The sequence below is a fragment of the Bubalus bubalis genome, chromosome 8 (genome assembly GCF_019923935.1).
Source record: "Bubalus bubalis isolate 160015118507 breed Murrah chromosome 8, NDDB_SH_1, whole genome shotgun sequence".
Lineage (NCBI taxonomy): Eukaryota > Metazoa > Chordata > Mammalia > Artiodactyla > Bovidae > Bubalus > Bubalus bubalis.
In genome coordinates this window covers 109995987-110013707 of record NC_059164.1, presented here as the reverse complement: position 1 = coordinate 110013707, position 17721 = coordinate 109995987, and the positions used below count along the sequence as shown (strand labels likewise).

At 35.8% G+C, this 17721-nt stretch overlaps 1 protein-coding gene across 1 annotated transcript in view; it reads right to left on the bottom strand.

Annotated features, from left to right (window-relative positions):
- Positions 1 to 17721, bottom strand: part of CNTNAP2 (contactin associated protein 2) — a 2308807-nt gene that overhangs the window by 1285219 nt on the left and 1005867 nt on the right. The window contains exons 6-8 of the mRNA XM_025292067.3: positions 13315 to 13499; positions 6218 to 6361; positions 1317 to 1581 (exon numbers count right to left, since the gene is read on the bottom strand). Of these exons, the coding sequence (XP_025147852.3) occupies positions 1317 to 1581; positions 6218 to 6361; positions 13315 to 13499 (594 nt within the window). The remainder of the gene's footprint in view (positions 1 to 1316; positions 1582 to 6217; positions 6362 to 13314; positions 13500 to 17721) is intronic.

Here is a 17721-nt window from a genome sequence, read left to right as displayed (position 1 = left end):
TACAAGAGCTTTTGATTTCAATTATTCAGATACACCTGTGACATAATGCTTCCTTGTCTTCCTTGAGTCCTTTTCTGTAATAGACCACACAGCCAGCTCATACAAAAACACACAGCCTGTTGTATGAAAAGGCACATATCCTCAAGCAGGAGATATTCTGTAAACACTAGTTCATGGAGCCACAGTGCTGACTTCAGCAAACATTCCTGGAGCATCTCTTATGTTACAGGCATTGCTCTACGTGCAGGGGCATGGTCTCTGCCTTCAAGTAGCTGATAGCATACAAGAGAAATGAGATGGACCCAATCATAATAGTGTCACAAATGAACACAGAATATTTAGAAATCAGAGCTCACAGTCACACAGTTGAGCCTTCTGTTAGGAACTTTCTCTCACAGTATTTGGTACATCTGTACTAGGGGCTCCGAAAATACTCTTTTTCCTCCCATCTTCCAATTCTAAGTAGTTCATTACTTAGAATTGAAGTACTTACTTAAAACACTGCTTTCAAGAAACATCTAGAGAAATTTGATGATTTGTGTTTTTTTTTTTTTTTTTTTTACTATTTTTCAGTCCCATACAAGATATCATTTTCTTTGTTTATGATATCTCGTTTGGCAATATCATCTTTCTTTGTGCCATCATATTCAAGGACTATTCCAAGGCCGACCAGTTTATTCAAATAACAACAATATTACCTAAGTCTCCGTTTATTCTGCCACTATACTGTCAAGTTTAAAAATCACTCTACTTAGCCAGGCCAGTCTTCCTTCAGTTGATCCTTATCTCTTGTCATTCTTCTTTGTACTCATTTCCCTTTTTTTTCCCCCTAATACTTTGCATACATTTAGAAGACCACATTGAGCTTTTGATTCAAGCAGTAGAACTTACCTTTAAAGTCATAATTTACATCAACGCAACCTTATTACTCATAGTAAAAGGAATGTGAATGTCCATAAACTCAAAAGATACCAAGCACTCTTATGTTAATAAAACAATTATTCTTTGTTTTTGAACATATGATCTTAGAGGAATATCCACTGCTCAATGCAAGAGGGATTAGCATTTGTAAAAAGGAAAGGATTTCAGTCCTGTCAAGACAGTCCCAACCGACTTTCTTCCTCGCCTACCCTCATCCGCTCAGCGTTTCTAAGTTTCCCTCATTCAGTCTGCACTCAGGGAAGCCAAGGAAAGATCTCCGAGTCTGAATCCAAATATAATCACGAGAGTGTGCCAACAACAAAGTAAAAACATAACGCTAGCTGTGGAAATCACAACAGCAGTTTCAGGCACGAACATCGAATAGATTCACTGACCTGACGAAATGTCTATCTGGTTCATCTTGGTCTGCGTGACGTTGATGTGAACACCAACTTTGCTCTCAGTGAGGTCAATCTCCACGTTGCCCAAGTTATCTGCAAAATGACTGAAAAGCAGGAGACCATTGGGGTTCCAAGTCCTGAACTGGAAGCTAACCGAAAACAGGTCCTGGTGAAGCCGTCCGGGCACCTCCAGATAACTGGTAGCGTTGAAAAAGACAGGTACGGTGTAAGGCTCCACACACGAGAAACTCAAATTTCCCTGGAAGACAGAAGGGCATGCTTTGAGGAAAATGTAGAATAAAACAAGCACCCATGTAAGACAGCTGACCAAGTGAGAGCTGTACACATTTCAAAGCAGAGCTTGAGCTGTGTGCAATTCCCATGTGCAGTCATGTGACACAGATTCATGTGTCCTTGAAAGGAGATGTCCTGGCATGTCCTTTCTGCTGTAGCTAACAGAGTTCAGCAGCTGGCTATCAGACTGAGGGATTCATACAAGCACCTTGCATGATGGATTTGACAGACTGACAGCCTGGTGTAATGGGCTGGCTATGAAATGGATACATCCTGTGTGGTGGGCTTGGGAGTGGACCACTGGGCTTTCTGAAGAAAGCAAAGAGCTGCTTCCTTCTCCCCCACAACTGACGGTATATTAGCTAGAGAAGAGATGCCTCTGTTTTCTTTTGGATGGCCTTGGTCAATTATTTATTAATATATAAATCTAGTCTCACTGGGAATGATGATCTCTTGGTTGCTGTTTATTAAACTAGGATGGGGCAAATATTCTTGAGTCTTATCCCCGTACCTAATATACATGAATTAATATTAACTAGTTAGTCAAAGCTATGGGTTTTGCGGTAGTCATATGGGTATGAGAGATAGACCATAAAGAAAGCTGAGCACCAAAGAATGGGTGCTTTTGAACTGTAGTGATGGAGAAGATTCTTGAGAGTCCCTTGGACTGCAAGGAGATCCAACCAATCCATCCTAAATGAAATCACCCTGAATATTCATTGGAAGGACTGATGCTGAAGTTCCAATACTTTGGCCACCTAAAGGGAAGAGCCGACTCATTAGAAAAGACCCTGATGCTGGGAAAGATTGAGGGCAGGAGGAGAAGGGGACGGCAGAAGATGAGATGGTTAGATGGCATCACTGACTCAATGGAGATGAGTTTGAGCAAGCTCTGGGAGATGGTGACGGACAGGGAAGCCTGGCATGCTGCAGTCTATGGGGTTGCAAAGAGTCAGACAAGACTGAGCAACAGAACAACAGATTATTTTGTTATTCAACGCAAACTCTCATTTACATTCCCATGAAATGTGCATATATCATAATACATTAATGCTTTCAGAAACAGTGACATGAATGTACAAAAGGAAAAGGAAACTGTTAATTGAAGCTTCCTTCTCCCCCTCATGCTTCCTCTATTTGGTACAAAGAAATCTGATTATTCAGATACACTGAATTTTATATTCTAGTATCTAAGTGCCTTCCTTTTAAAGATATGAAAAAAATCTACATTTTTTGCCATCTTTTTTTTTAATTCCACTATACCTTGAGGAATATGATTTGAAGGCATTTTTTTATTTACTGTTTCCTTAAACACCACCACATACTTATCCCCAGAGGCATAGTTCTTCCATTTTAGTACATTAACCATTTAACCTAAGTTAGGCAGACCCCCCAATTAATATTCAAATTAAATCTGTGCTGCACCGGCATGTGCATGCATGCTAAGTCGCTTCAGTCATGTCCAACTCTTTGTGACCCCGTAGACTGCAGCCCTCCAGCCTCCCCTGTCCATGGGGTTCTCCAGGCAAGAATATTGGAGTGGGTCACCATTTCCTCCTCCAGGGGATCTTTCCCACCCAGGGATCAAACCAGCATCTCTTAGGCCTCCTGCATTGGCAGGCAGGTTCTTTACCACTAGGGCCACCTCGGAAGCCCTGTATCTTCACAGATGATTAGATGACTGTTTTTAAAGGCTTACATTTCCTGATGAAAAGAGCTGCTTATGCACAAAAACTGACATGTCATAACTGACCACTTGCCTGTGTTGTGGAGACTGTCTTCCAGCAAAGTGAAAAGTTCTGAGTGATGGTGCTGATTCTGGAGTCAACATTTAATGAGGAAATGGGTATGTATAAGGAGAACGGTGCAGGATAAGTGCTGAGCCACTTACACAGAAATATTAGCATCCGACATCTTCAAAAGCAATTCTCCTCTGTAAATATTTGCTTTCGTAGAGCAACTTGCCAAATGTCCTGCCTGCCTCTACGCTTCCTAAACCTTTTAATACACATGTTTATTTTTGTTTAAAAGCCTTTTTTGTGTCTGCTCCTTCCATTTTAACAAATGTAATTATAGATAATTCAGGCTTTTTAAAATGTCTTTGTTATTCAGCTTAAAATACCATTTATAAGCAACAATATATTGTGGTAAAAGTTGACTTTGGAATGAGTCTCCAGTGTGCAATTCTCTGTAGTTTGAGAACCTAATGGATACATGTGAGGACCAACTGGGAGGTTTGGGGCAGAAATAACACTTTACTTCTTCTTAAAGGTGTAAATAATGGGAAGGGTATTATGATGATTTGGGTTCTGCATCTTTCTGTCTTAGGTGATAATTTCTGAGGAAACAAAAGGATTCTGATGCCATTTTATCCAAAGCTTAAAATAACATATATATATATATATATATATGTATATGTATATGTATATAAATACTGCTCTAGATAAGAAATGACACAGCATGGAAAGAGACTATGACCTTGGGACTGTATACTGTGAATCCACAATCTTTGTTTCCCACTCATATGCGTTACCTTGGAAAGTTATTTTTCTAAGTTAAATCTCAGTTTTCATCTACAAAATGTTTATGACAACATCTCCCTTGTAGTATTGCTCTTAGAGTATCATAAAGGTAACAGGTCTCACACAGTACCTTTTACCTATACATGGAGCTATTATTTTTCCCTACAGTCAATATCTTATAAGAACATGTCACCAAAGTTCAATTTTTAACTGTTAGTATAAATTCATCATTAATTTAAGAAAAATAATCAGTAAAAACATTCTACATTCAACTATTATTTTATGAGCTTCACTGGTGACTCAGCGATAAAGAATAAGCCTGTGCAATGCAGGAGACATGGGTTTGATCCCTGGGTCAAGAAAATCCACTAGAGAAGGAAATGACAACCCACTCTAGTATTCTTGCCTGGGAAATCCTATGGATAGAGGAGCCTAGTGGACTACATCCATGGGGTCACAAAGAGTTGGACATGACTTAGAGACTAAACAATAAATTATTTTATAGTTTCTTATATCCAACCAGAACTCCTGTTTATTCACTGGGCATTTTCATTTGTCCCCTCATTTTATGAAAACCCCAGGCTCAAATTTTGGATAACAAATCCATCAAAGTCAGAACATTGTACAAACACTCATGACATTTTCTACTCCCACTGACTTCCAAATACATGGATATCTGGATTCCCAGGATCTTCCCATTGAACTTTGGGACTGAAGAAACTCCTGTTCTTGCAGAACCAGAAGGAACCCACATACCAGATTTATAAGTTTCTGGAGCAAATGGCAACCCACACCAGTGTTCTTGCCTAGAAAATTCCACGGACAGAGGAGCCTGGTGGGTTACAGTCCAGGGGTCACAACGAGTCTGACGAGACTGACAGACTACACTTTCACTTTGAAATAGTTCAACTTGGAAACACACACACCAGAGCCAGGACCACTGTGAGTTTCTGAGTCACAGACTTCACTATCCAATCTAATCCATCTTTATTGAATTGCATAATACTTAGTATGTTTAGAGCTTTGACAAGAAGTTTATTTCTTTATATATCTGAGTGAATCAGCTTTGGAAACATGAAAAAAACTAATAAAGCTCCTGGCTTTTAAAATTTTTAAATACTGAATTACATCATCATCAAGAAATGTAGTACTCTATACAATGTGTCATTTGGAAACATGAGGCTGCTGATTTAAGGGCTGCTGAAGATGGTGACTGCAGCCATGAAATTAAAAGACGATTACTCCTTGGAAGGAAAGTTATGGCCAACCTAGATAGCATATTCAAAAGCAGAGACATTACTTTGCCAACAAAGGTTCATCTAGTCAAGGCTGTGGTTTTTTCAGTGGTCATGTATGGATGTGAGAGTTGGACTGTGAAGAAGGCTGAGTGCCGAAGAATTGATGCTTTTGAACTGTAGTGTTGGTGAAGACTCTTGAGAGTCCCTTGGACTGCAAGGAGATCCAACCAGTCCATTCTGAAGGAGATCAGCCCTGGGATTTCTTTGGAAGGAATGATGCTAAAGCTGAAACTCCAGTACTTTGGCCACCTCATGCAAAGAGTTGACTCATTGGAAAAGACTCTGATGCTGGGAGGGATTGGGGGCAGGAGGAGAAGGGGATGACAAAGGATGAGATGGCTGGATGGCATCACTGACTCGATGGACGTGAGTCTGTGTGAACTCTGGGAGTTGGTGATGGACAGGGAGGCCTGGCGTGCTGCGATTCATGGGATCGCAGAGTCGGACACGACTGAGAGACTTAACTGAGCTGAACTGAACTGTACAGTTGGGATGATTGTCCTTCTGTAATGGGAAATCTAGAAACTCCGGGGCTAAAATTCCAGGCCCCATCTGAAGCAGATTTACTATTTATAGTAATTTTAACTCAAAAATCAGTATCTAGTCTTAGAATACATTCAGTATCTCCATATTTTCAGGTACCTCTAAAGTTAGTTTTATATAGTGGAGCCCACAAGCCTAATAACAAATGCTATGATACTGTTGTCCATTAACAGTCCAGACAAAACAAAATTTCTTTGATTTTTCTAGGAACTGATATTATGGGGGTGGAAAATCTTACCACATTTGAGGGCTCCAGTTTCTTCCTTCTCGCCAGATCTGTTATGTTGATGCCGTTGTAGTTGATGCTTTCCATGCAGCCTTTGAAGTTCTTTCTACTGCTGGAACTTGGTTTTCCAGAGAAAGGTATGCCTCCGAAGGTTATCTTTGAGAAAAAGATAAAATGTAAACATTCACACTGTATTTGGCTTAGAAAATAAAAACATTTACAATAAATTAGACAAAACTACTAACACAGCCAAAGTCAGCTATCGTAACCTCAGCCAGCATATACAGACATTTTTTCTGTATATGACTCTAAAGTCTGTTGCATATTAAATTATGTTGTTTACTGAAGTATATACTGATTGTATTAATTCTGAAAATTAGATTATAACTTGAGCAAGAAAATAGCAACAACTTCTAAGCATTTTTAATACCTGGACGGTATTTTATCAATTTTCCTGAGAATGTTCTAAAAGATTTCACACAGCAACCATCTTTTACAAATATTAAGCATATATTTTTATGCTTATAGTATCAATAAATGTTACTAGTCATCATGAAATAACCAGAGCTAATATATTAAGTTTATGACTTCAGCCCAAAGGAAGGAATCTTGTATTCACCCTATTTAGACATTGTAGTCTAATGATCACTAGAGTAAAAAAATTGTTAGGCTTATTGTGAATACAGAATATAGTTCCAAAAGTCTCACTGCTATATTGATTAGAAATATCTTTGGGTTTGGAGGTTATAATTTGAGAACTACAGACTTAAAGATATTATAGGTCTCCTAAATCCTGAGGAATAAGGTCAATGCTCCTTCCTGTGATTTTCAAGCAATTGTTAAAATCACAATAAAAAGAGAACATATGTTTTTCCAGATACCTTTGATCAAATTACATTATTATAACATTAATTTCATATAATAGAAAATTATACTTAATTATGTATTGCCAATAATGACATGTACTGCTAATAGTGAATGAATCTATTAATCATAGCTGTAATATCAAGATATATAATCCAGACATTATATTTCTTTTAAGTAGTATTCAATTACCAATTTTTCTTACAAAGGTTGGAAAATGAAAGACATCTTTCAATGTCAAAACTTTATATTTGATATCTAAGGCAGAGATCTTTGGGTTTTAGAAGATATGTATTATGCCTCTGTTATACAGTGCTTTTACATTTTAGCTTTTTTAATGTAAATGTTTAAAATTATTTTTAACCGTTTCTTAATTTTTAGTTTACAATGTTGTGTTAATTTCAGGTATACAGCAAAGTGACTCAGTGATATATACATATATGTTCCTTTTCAGATTGTTTTACATTATAGGTTATTGAAAGATATAGAATACAGTTCCCTGGGCTGTACAGTAGGTACTTGTTGTTTATCTATCTTATATACAGCAGTGTGCATATACATTTTAAATTCTTAAACAGTTTTAGGGAAAAAAGCACAAATTAATAATAGTTTATGAGACAACCAAAAAAATTAAAAAACTCACTTAAAATGCAACTAAATGTATTAATAACAGCTGAATATACACTATATATTCAGCTTCCCTGGTGGCGCAGAGGTTAAAGCGTCTGCCTGCAATGTGGGAGACCTGGGTTTGATCCCTGGGTTGGGAAGATCCCCTGGAGAAGGAAATGGCAACCCACTCCAGTATTCTTGCCTGGAGAATCCCATGGACGGAGGAACTTGGTGGGCTACAGTCCACGGGTCGCAAAGAGTCGGACACGACTGAGCGACTTCACTTCATACACTATATAATTTACCTTAGAGTTTAACTATGGGAAGAAAAGAGAAAAACTACGAATAAACACACAAAAAAGAATCAGGAGTCTACAAAAGGAAAAACAGGAGCGTTCTGAAATACATTAGGGAAATATTTTCAAGTGGCACAGAACTGAACTTATTAGGTGCTATATACATATACTTAATATCATAGGTTAGGATTACTGAGACTTTAATGGAGCGTTGAATTTCCTATCCACAATTTATTTTACCAATTTCTGCTCCAGTTGATAGTAATAAAATCTTCCAAGCTTAATGACATGCAGCATCACACTGTGAATAATATTACTAAATACTATTATAGTTGAATGTATTGCTTTATTCCTTCTGGCTGTGCATAGTTTCTTTATTGGGGGACTCTTATTTTCCTTTGGGATGATGACTTAGACACTCCTTACAGTTTCTCTCTTTTCAGCAACCTTCAGCTCATGTCCTATCCTATAGAAGGTAACCTGGTGAAGCATCACAGGCTCAATTTACAAGATTCCTTACAATTAAGAGAAGCGGGTTCAAATCCCAATTTCTAATATAATTCATCATTTGATATTAGGTGGTCACTTCTTCTTTCTTGTTATATGTCCTCATCAATAAAATATTCTCTAATACTGTCATAATTCTCATGGTAAAAAAAATAGCTGCAGTTGTTAGATTAATAATCAGATATTGATATGACTAACATTATTGCCTTATTAATGACACTGTTGTTCAGTGACAACCTTGACTCTAAAAAAGAAATGCATTGACCATTTTGTTAGCTGCCAAGAGTTTCGAAAGTGAGACAGGGCTTAACCAGATACCTCTGGGTGTCCTTTCTCCCACCATCTTTAAGAAAATAATACTACTTTTCAGCCGAGCACATGCTCCGCAGCCAATAGATGGCATTCACCAACCTCTTTGAACAAGATTTGGTCTCCTGAGATTTAAGCCAAAGGGTTGCGTGTGACTCTAAGAACTATAATTAAAGAAGGGATGGGGGCACAGTGTTCTTCACTCCCTTCCTTCACACTGTCTGGAATGCAAAATGGAAAGTGAGTAGTCAACTTGGAGTGAGTTGCAGAGGGGATGGAGTAGCAGCGGAATAAAAGGAGACTGGGGTCTTGACCATCATGGTGCTGCCTTATGAGCCCAGGGCTAACTGCCTACAGGCCCCTTTTAGGTGAAAGGAATAAACGTGTCTGTTATATGCAGTCTAATTAATTATAACTGATACATGTAGTAATACTACGTATTACTAATAATATGTAGTAATATCTGTTATTCCCTGATGCCTCCTCTCAAACAAGCCATGTGTTACTATTTTCGTTTTATGGAAAGGGAATATGATTCATCCAATGTCACACAACCAGGAAGGGGCATAAAGGGATTTAAACCCAGGCTTAATGGCTCCAATTTGAGCTCATACACTTGATTTTCTCCAAAACTGCATCATGTTGAGATACAAAGGTAGACCCAGATATATTAATGTGCACCATCTGCCAATAATTGCAGTATCTAAGGAAAGTAATTGGATAGCAGCTCTACAAAGGGAAGTAAGCTGAGTCTCTCCTGACTCTCTGTCAATTTAAATTTCTTTCTACGTCTCCCTGACAAATATGTCTCAGGGATTTTAGTCCACAGGTGAGGTTCTCAAACATGGTATTTTATCTAGAAGGGCTCTGAAGTGTTGATGAAACTGCTGACCATATAGGAGGGGTTGTGTGTGCATGAATATTCATAGATTTCACCGCAAATTCAACAGGGACTATGATCCCAAATTTTTAATTCTGTTTTTTTGAAAATTGGAATTGTGTGTGTCCATTGCTAATGTTTTAGGATTTCTCACCTCTTCTAGAATACTTCAAAGTTTATTAATGTAGGAGATAGGTCTGTAGGAGATAGGTCACATAAGCCAAGATTAATACTAATTTAGAGAAGATAGGAAGTCAGAGAATTTTCACATTCTTTGCCTTTCAACAATAATTTTCACTTTACAGAGATGTTTTTTTGGGGGTAATTATTCCCTGATAACCTTAAATTTATTTTAATGTCAATAAAAGTCTCTGTATCAAAGTTTATATTGCATATTCCATTCTAAATTTCTGTTTAGAAATATATGTAATATATTCATATTATTGGACTTCCCTGGTGGCTCAGATGGCAAAGCGTCTGCCTACAATGTGGGAGACCCGGGTTCAATCCCTGGGTCAGCAAGATGTCCTGGAGAAGGCAATGGCAACCCACTCCAGTATTCTTGCCTGGAAAATCCCATGGACGGAGGAACCTGTAGGCTACAGTCCATGGGGTCGCAAAGAGTAAAATAAAAGTCTCTGTATCAAAGTTTATGTTGCATATTCCATTCTAAATTTCTGTTTAGAAATATATGTAATATATTCATATTACAGAAAATTTAGATTAGAAGCTATTTAAACATATAAGGAAAATAAAAAAAATATAGTTGTAAAACCTGACTTTTCACATACTATTTTATGATAAGCACATTTTATGTTCTAAAAGATTTATGGGTGGATATCAATAATACCACTGACTCAATGGACATGAGTTTGAAAAAATTCCAGAAGATAGTGAAGGAGAGGGATGTTTGGCATGCTGCAGTCCATGGGGTTGCAAAGAGCTGGACATGACTTAGCAACTGAACAACAGCAATGGATAGCACACATATATGTGTATATTTATATATCTGTAATTTCAACAATGGGACCAAGGAACATTGAAATGGCACAGCAAAGTCATAGGGGTGTCCCAGTGATTAACCTGTTTTTACAGAACTTTTATTCCTACTTACGATTTACATTTTTGATGGACACTGTAAAGTTGAATTGCTCTCCAAAAAATTATTTAAGAAAAACTTTATATGCCTCTCAGTGTATTATGAGAATATGTATTTTTACCAGACCAATATGATCACTGATTATTTTTAATCTTTAGTCATTTGGAAGGTAAAAAATATCTTTTTATTTAAGAACAATCTCTTTAAAATAGTCTGTATTTTTATTTATTTTATGACATTTATATCTGAGAAAATAGAACTTGTCAAAGGAACTATCTATAGTCATGAATTTATAAATGGTTTAATGTAGGATTTCTTATGCAATGCTTTCTAATAGATACTAGGCAATTATGTATATAACATACTGTATATTATCAAGAACAAGCAATTTATAATTACCAATAAAAAGACTATGACTTAATTTATTCTGGTTTTGTTAAATGGCTCTGATAACATAATAAATGGCCCTTTTCTTCAAATACATGCTACTTTGGTTCCAAGTTTTAAAAAATATTTCAATAACTCATTAACAATTTAAAATTTAATGAAATGACCTATATTAATAAATTAGGTTGTGAAGCTGTAAGTTTTCTTTGGAGAATAAAATGAAAATGGTAGTCTCTTATGATCCTTTGTATTTCTGTGTTGTCTGTTGTGATCTCTGCATTTTCATTTCTAATTTTATTGATTTGATTTTTCTCCCTTTGTTTCTTGATGAGTCTGGCTAATGGTTTGTCAATTTTATTTATCCTTTCAAAGAACCAGCTTTTGGTTTTGTTGATTTTTGCTATGGTCTCTTTTGTTTCTTTTGCATTTATTTCTGCCCTAATTTTTAAGATCTTGAGAAAGAAGAATGGAACTGGAGGAATCAACCTACCTGACTTCAGGCTCTACTACAAAGCCACAGTCATCAAGACAGTATGGTACTGGCACAAAGACAGAAATATAGATCAATGGAACAAAATAGAAAGCCCAGAGATAAATCCACGCACATATGGACACCTTATCTTTGACAAAGGAGGCAAGAATATACAATGGATTAAAGACAATCTCTTTAACAAGTGGTGCTGGGAAATCTGGTCAACCACTTGTAAAAGAATGAAACTAGAACACTTTCTAACACCATACACAAAAATAAACTCAAAATGGATTAAAGATCTCAACGTAAGACCAGAAACTATAAAACTCCTAGAGGAGAACATAGGCAAAACACTCTCTGACATACATCACAGCAGGATCCTCTATGACCCACCTCCCAGAATATTGGAAATAAAAGTAAAAATAAACAAATGGGACCTAATTAACCTTAAAAGCTTCTGCACATCAAAGGAAACTATTAGCAAGGTGAAAAGACAGCCTTCAGAATGGGAGAAGATAATAGCAAATGAAGCAACTGACAAACAACTAATCTCGAGAATATACAAGCAACTCCTACAGCTCAACTCCAGAAAAATAAATGACCCAATCAAAAAATGGGCCAAAGAACTAAATAGACATTTCTCCAAAGAAGACATACAGATGGCTAACAAACACATAAAAAGATGCTCAACATTACTCATTATCAGAGAAATGCAAATCAAAACCACTATGAGGTACCATTTCACGCCAGTCAGAATGGCTGCGATCCAACAGTCTACAAGTAATAAATGCTGGAGAGGGTGTGGAGAAAAGGGAACCCTCTTACACTGTTGGTGGGAATGCAAACTAGTACAGCCACTATGGAGAACAGTATGGAGATTCCTTAAAAAACTGGAAATAGAACTGCCTTATGATCCAGCAATCCCACTGCTGGGCATACACACTGAGGAAACCAGAAGGGAAAGAGACACAAGTACCCCAATGTTCATCGCAGCACTGTTTATAATAGCCAGGACATGGAAGCAACCTAGATGTCCATCAGCAGATGAATGGATAAGAAAGCTGTGGTACATATACACAATGGAGTACTACTCAGCCATTAAAAAGAACATATTTGAATCAGTTCTAATGAGGTGGATGAAACTGGAGCCTATTATACAGAGTGAAGTAAGCCAGAAAGAAAAACACCAATACAGTATACTAACGCATATATATGGAATTTAGAAAGATGGTAACAATAACCCTGTGTACGAGACAGCAAAAGAGACACTGATGTATAGAACAGTCTTATGGACTCTGTGGGAGAGGGAGAGGGTGGGAAGATTTGGGAGAATGGCATTGAAACATGTAAAATATCATGTATGAAATGAGTTGCCAGTCCAGGTTCGATGCATGATACTGGATGCTTGGGGCTGGTGCACTGGGACGACCCAGAGGGATGGAATGGGGAGGGAGGAGGGAGGAGGGTTCAGGATGGGGAACACATGTATACCTGTGGCAGATTCATTTTGATATTTGGCAAAACTAATACAGTTATGTAAAGTTTAAAAATAAAATAAAATTAAAAAAAATAAAATAAAAAAAAATGGTATATGAAGGTATATAATTAATAATAATTCAACAAGACAGCATAAAACCGAAGCAGTCACTTGATGCATGACAATTTACACAGCCTCAGGTTTACCTCATAGTCCAAATCCAGGTAGTCGAACTCCCCATTGGTGCGGAAGTGCTGTGTGCTTCTGTCCAGGGTGAGGTTGATGCTCCGGCCCTGGCGCTCAATGACCACAGAGTGCCAGTGGTGATCATCCAGCAGGCTTCCTGTCATCACGGACGTGTGGCCGTATATGGGGCCAAGCTGGTTGCTTCCTGAATCACGTGAATGGAAAAGGAACCAGGTAAAGACACTAGAACTCAAAAAAAAAAAAAAAAAAAAGACCCCAGAACTCTATGTCATCTACTACACCATGGGCAGACATTTTTATGGCATCTGTCTATTGTAGTTTACATAGGACATGATACTTAAAAATAGTGGCATGTTCAAACTACATAAAAGCTATTAAAGATGGAAAAATCTCTGTTCCCTTAAAAACCATGAGCAAAACTAATACAGTTATGTAAAGTTTAAAAATAAAATAAAATTAAAAAAAAAAAAAACCATGAGCTTTATTTTTTTTTTTTTTCAATTACTGAGCCATGAATTCTGCTAAGTTTGGTATATTCCTTATGAAGTCAGTGCCCAATGGGCTCTGCAGTCAGAGTCCCTGGATTCTGATGCTATTCCACCACTGGCTTGCTCCATGATCCTGGCCAAGGTGACTGCTCTCTGAGCCTCTCTTTGGTCATATGTAAAAAGGGAAAAATAATAGTACCTGCTTTACAAAGTTGCTGTGAGGATTAAATTAATCCATACAAGCAAAGAACTTATTTGCTGACATACAGTGAATGTTCATTAAAAGTTACCTGTTAATTTTTATTATTGTTGTTATTATTATTATTATTTTTGGTCAAGAAAATACAATATGACAAATATTTTCTGATTCCTAAAGCCATAATCTTAAGCAAAACATAATATTTAATGTCATGGAAAATTCACTCAAGTTATACTTTAAAATAAAAATCTGCAAAATTACATATGTAGCATTAGTTCAGTTTTGAAATAAGATCTCCATAGCAACAGGACTATAAATAAGAGTGGAAGATTGTGAAAGTCTGAAATATTTATTAAGGTCATCTCTGGATGCTGTTTACATATTTTATACCATTTTCTATTTTGTCTAATCAAGCATTACTTTTTATGGTCAGGCAAAACTAAACGCTATAAAATAGACTATTGCTTCAGAATAAATAGCATAATAGAAATAAAATAAACATACAATTGACTGAAGAATTATTTCCTTTTTTCACATTTATGATGCTAATACACCTATACCTGACATTTTCTATGGGTCTCCTATATGATTTTTTTTTCCTTTTGGTGATGAAATCAAATGTTTCCCTGTGACTGTGATTATGAGTGTGTACATAGATAGGGATGGGAGAGGAAGAAAGAAAAGAAAGAATAAGTGTAAGTGAAAGAATACATTCAGTTCTATTACACTAAATATTTAGACTAGAAGACTAAGCAGTATCTAGATGTGCCTGTATTAAGGAAATAGCATTAAAACTGAGAGTGGATATCTGAATGGATGTGTTTCCATGGTTGTCATAAATTTGTCAATAATACTCTATGTAAATTGCTTTCCAATGACATGGTAATGATCTTTTTGTATGAGGCCATATGATCAGTTCTTGTTTCAGAATAGTAACATCACACTCTTACAAGGCCCAGCGGCTTTTAAAGGCTACTCTGTGTATTTCACTTTAAAAAAAAAGAGAGAAGTTTGAAAAAATAAATTACTTTAGATATGATCCAATTTTATAAAGAATTAATATGTAAAGCATTAATCACTCTTTTCCACCACTAAAAATAGCATGGTCTAGTTCTTCCAGACATTTTTTTAAATTATATAAATATAATCATATAATTCATATAAAATATTGATATAACATTTATAATTTGCCTACTGTTTTAATTTAATGCCTGTCACATTCCCCAAATTATTTAACACATACCAATGTATTTGTATGTGTTAATTTTTTTTCTTTCAATATTTGTTATTGTAACTAATATCACAAAGTATACATCCTTGGACAGAAATTCTAGAGCTGTTTCTTATTATTTCTTTATGATTACAAAATATATAGAAAATTAAAATATCTGAAGATATATTATTAAATTGTTTTCTTGAAATATTTTTAGGACAAAGAATCCTTTTTATTGCATAACACACCAATACAGATATTGTTATTTTTAAAATTTATTTACTTGCTTGAAAAAATTGGAATCATTATTTTATTGTACATTTCTTTCATAGATAGCTTGATTGAGCATTTGGTGTTTATAGACTATTTATAATTTTTCTTCAATGAGTTTTCCTTACATTCAGTTCAGTTCAGTTCAGTTCAGTTGCTCAGTCTTCTCCTAAAGTCTTAGTACAGTTATAGAGTGGAATGGATTTTCATTCAAGAATGACATTAAACTTCTCTATTTGAATTTTCCCAGGTTTTGGCATGCATGTTTGTTTTACAATTTTAATATAAAAATTTAAATATCTTTGTATATTTTTAAAATCAGCTTTCTTGGACAGTTTTCTTGTTATGGAAGCTATTTTTTCTATCAGATAAGATTTTGAACGTGAAAGTTTTATAATGAAGAATAATCTTGTAGATACTATATTAAGTATTATCAACTGAAAAAAACTAACTGAAGTTGTATTTTTTAGTATACTACTGATTTTCAATGTAATAAAAGTTAATATATGGGAAACAAGCCATATTTAAGAAAGTTAGAACCATGTTGATAAGAAAATCAAGCAGGCAGAATCTCTTTTTGTTCTAATTTTCAGTTTTATAGCTTTCCATTGGGATGCATTTAACATGCAAATTTTAGTTATTGATATAATTTAGATTACAAAATCTTTATAGAATCCTAAAATCACTAAACATAAACATATGGAATATACGATGCCCTTCAAACAACTCTTGAATAAATTCTGAAAGTTTTAGGCCAGCAAGAAGAGGATAGATACATTATTGATTTGCATAAATTGTAACTCTGAATGTCAGTATCTGTCTTGTGGACCTTCCCTTTAGTTTTAAGTAAATCTTAACTACATTATCAACATACAAACATGTATTAGGCTTGTCCATTTAGAAAAAACAACAAAAGCCCAAAACAAAATAGTACCTCCTTTGAGTTTCATCTCATTCTCTAATCAGCATATTATTTCTCTGATTCCTTTATTTCTAGTTGATTATAGTTAAAATAGTCATTTGCACCCTTTTTATCTTTTCTTAACTGATGACAATAAAACTACTATTCTTTATATTTTAATGAGAGTATATCAACAGTAACTACTATGTTGCCAGTGACCTCACTTTTCTGTTTCAAATGACATTTTAGGTGACTTCGACACAGTAGACCAGAGAGTAGACAGCCTCTTCTTCCCTAGGCTCTGTGATGCCATATACTCATTTTCCCCCCTATTCACTGTCTTTTCTCCTCTGGCGTCATGAGTAGCACCTTCTCCTGGCAATATCACACATGGAACTCCCTAATAGAATCTCAACTTTGATGACTATCAGGCAGCAAAAATGCACCATGTCCCAACAGATCTCTAGACTTTCTCTATTGGAAGGAATTAGTACTCCTCCGTTAGAAGAAACTGAAGAGAAAATAAGGCTTTCTGTATTTCTATAAATGGTACAAATGTCTATTTGGAACTCAAGCCATACCCTAGGGTCATTCTTTATATGTCCCCTTTCTTTTTTACTCCATACTCCATTAATTACAAACCATACTAACTTTACAACCAAAACCATCTCCCAGGTGAGTCTATTTTTCTACATCTCCCCTGAAAGCCACCTATGCAAGCAGTGGTCATCTCTCAGTTACACCAAGCAGAAGTCCAGCTGTGACTCATGTTCATGCAAGCATTTTCTCTTACAGAAGTCTCAGTACCTTTCTAAAAATAAGATCATGAGGCCATATAGTTTAAAGTCTACCAACAGCTTCCCATTCTTAAAATAACATCTAATTTCATCTTCTATCCTATGAATACCCATACTAGCCTCCTCATCTTGTTCCTTGGGCAGATTGGGTCTTAGTTTCTCATGATTCTTTCTCAACTGCTTTGTCCCAGATATTTTCAGGGCTTGTTTTTGTCATCACTGAAACCTCATCATGAATATCTTCTTGGAGAGGACTTTCCTCACTACATATTCTAATATTTACCCCCTTGCCTATACAGTATCCTTTATCACATCAAGCTTATTTAATTGATTTCATACTACTCATCAGTATTTGAGGTCATTTCTTCTGATTTAGTTGTTTTAAAATAATAGATAATACAGTGTCCAGCTGAATGCCAAATGCTAATATTGTAACTGCATAGAACAGGTGTTGATAACATATTTACAAATGAGTATGTATATAAATATATATCAAGCACTATGAATTAAAAATGAATTGACAACAACATAATGTGAA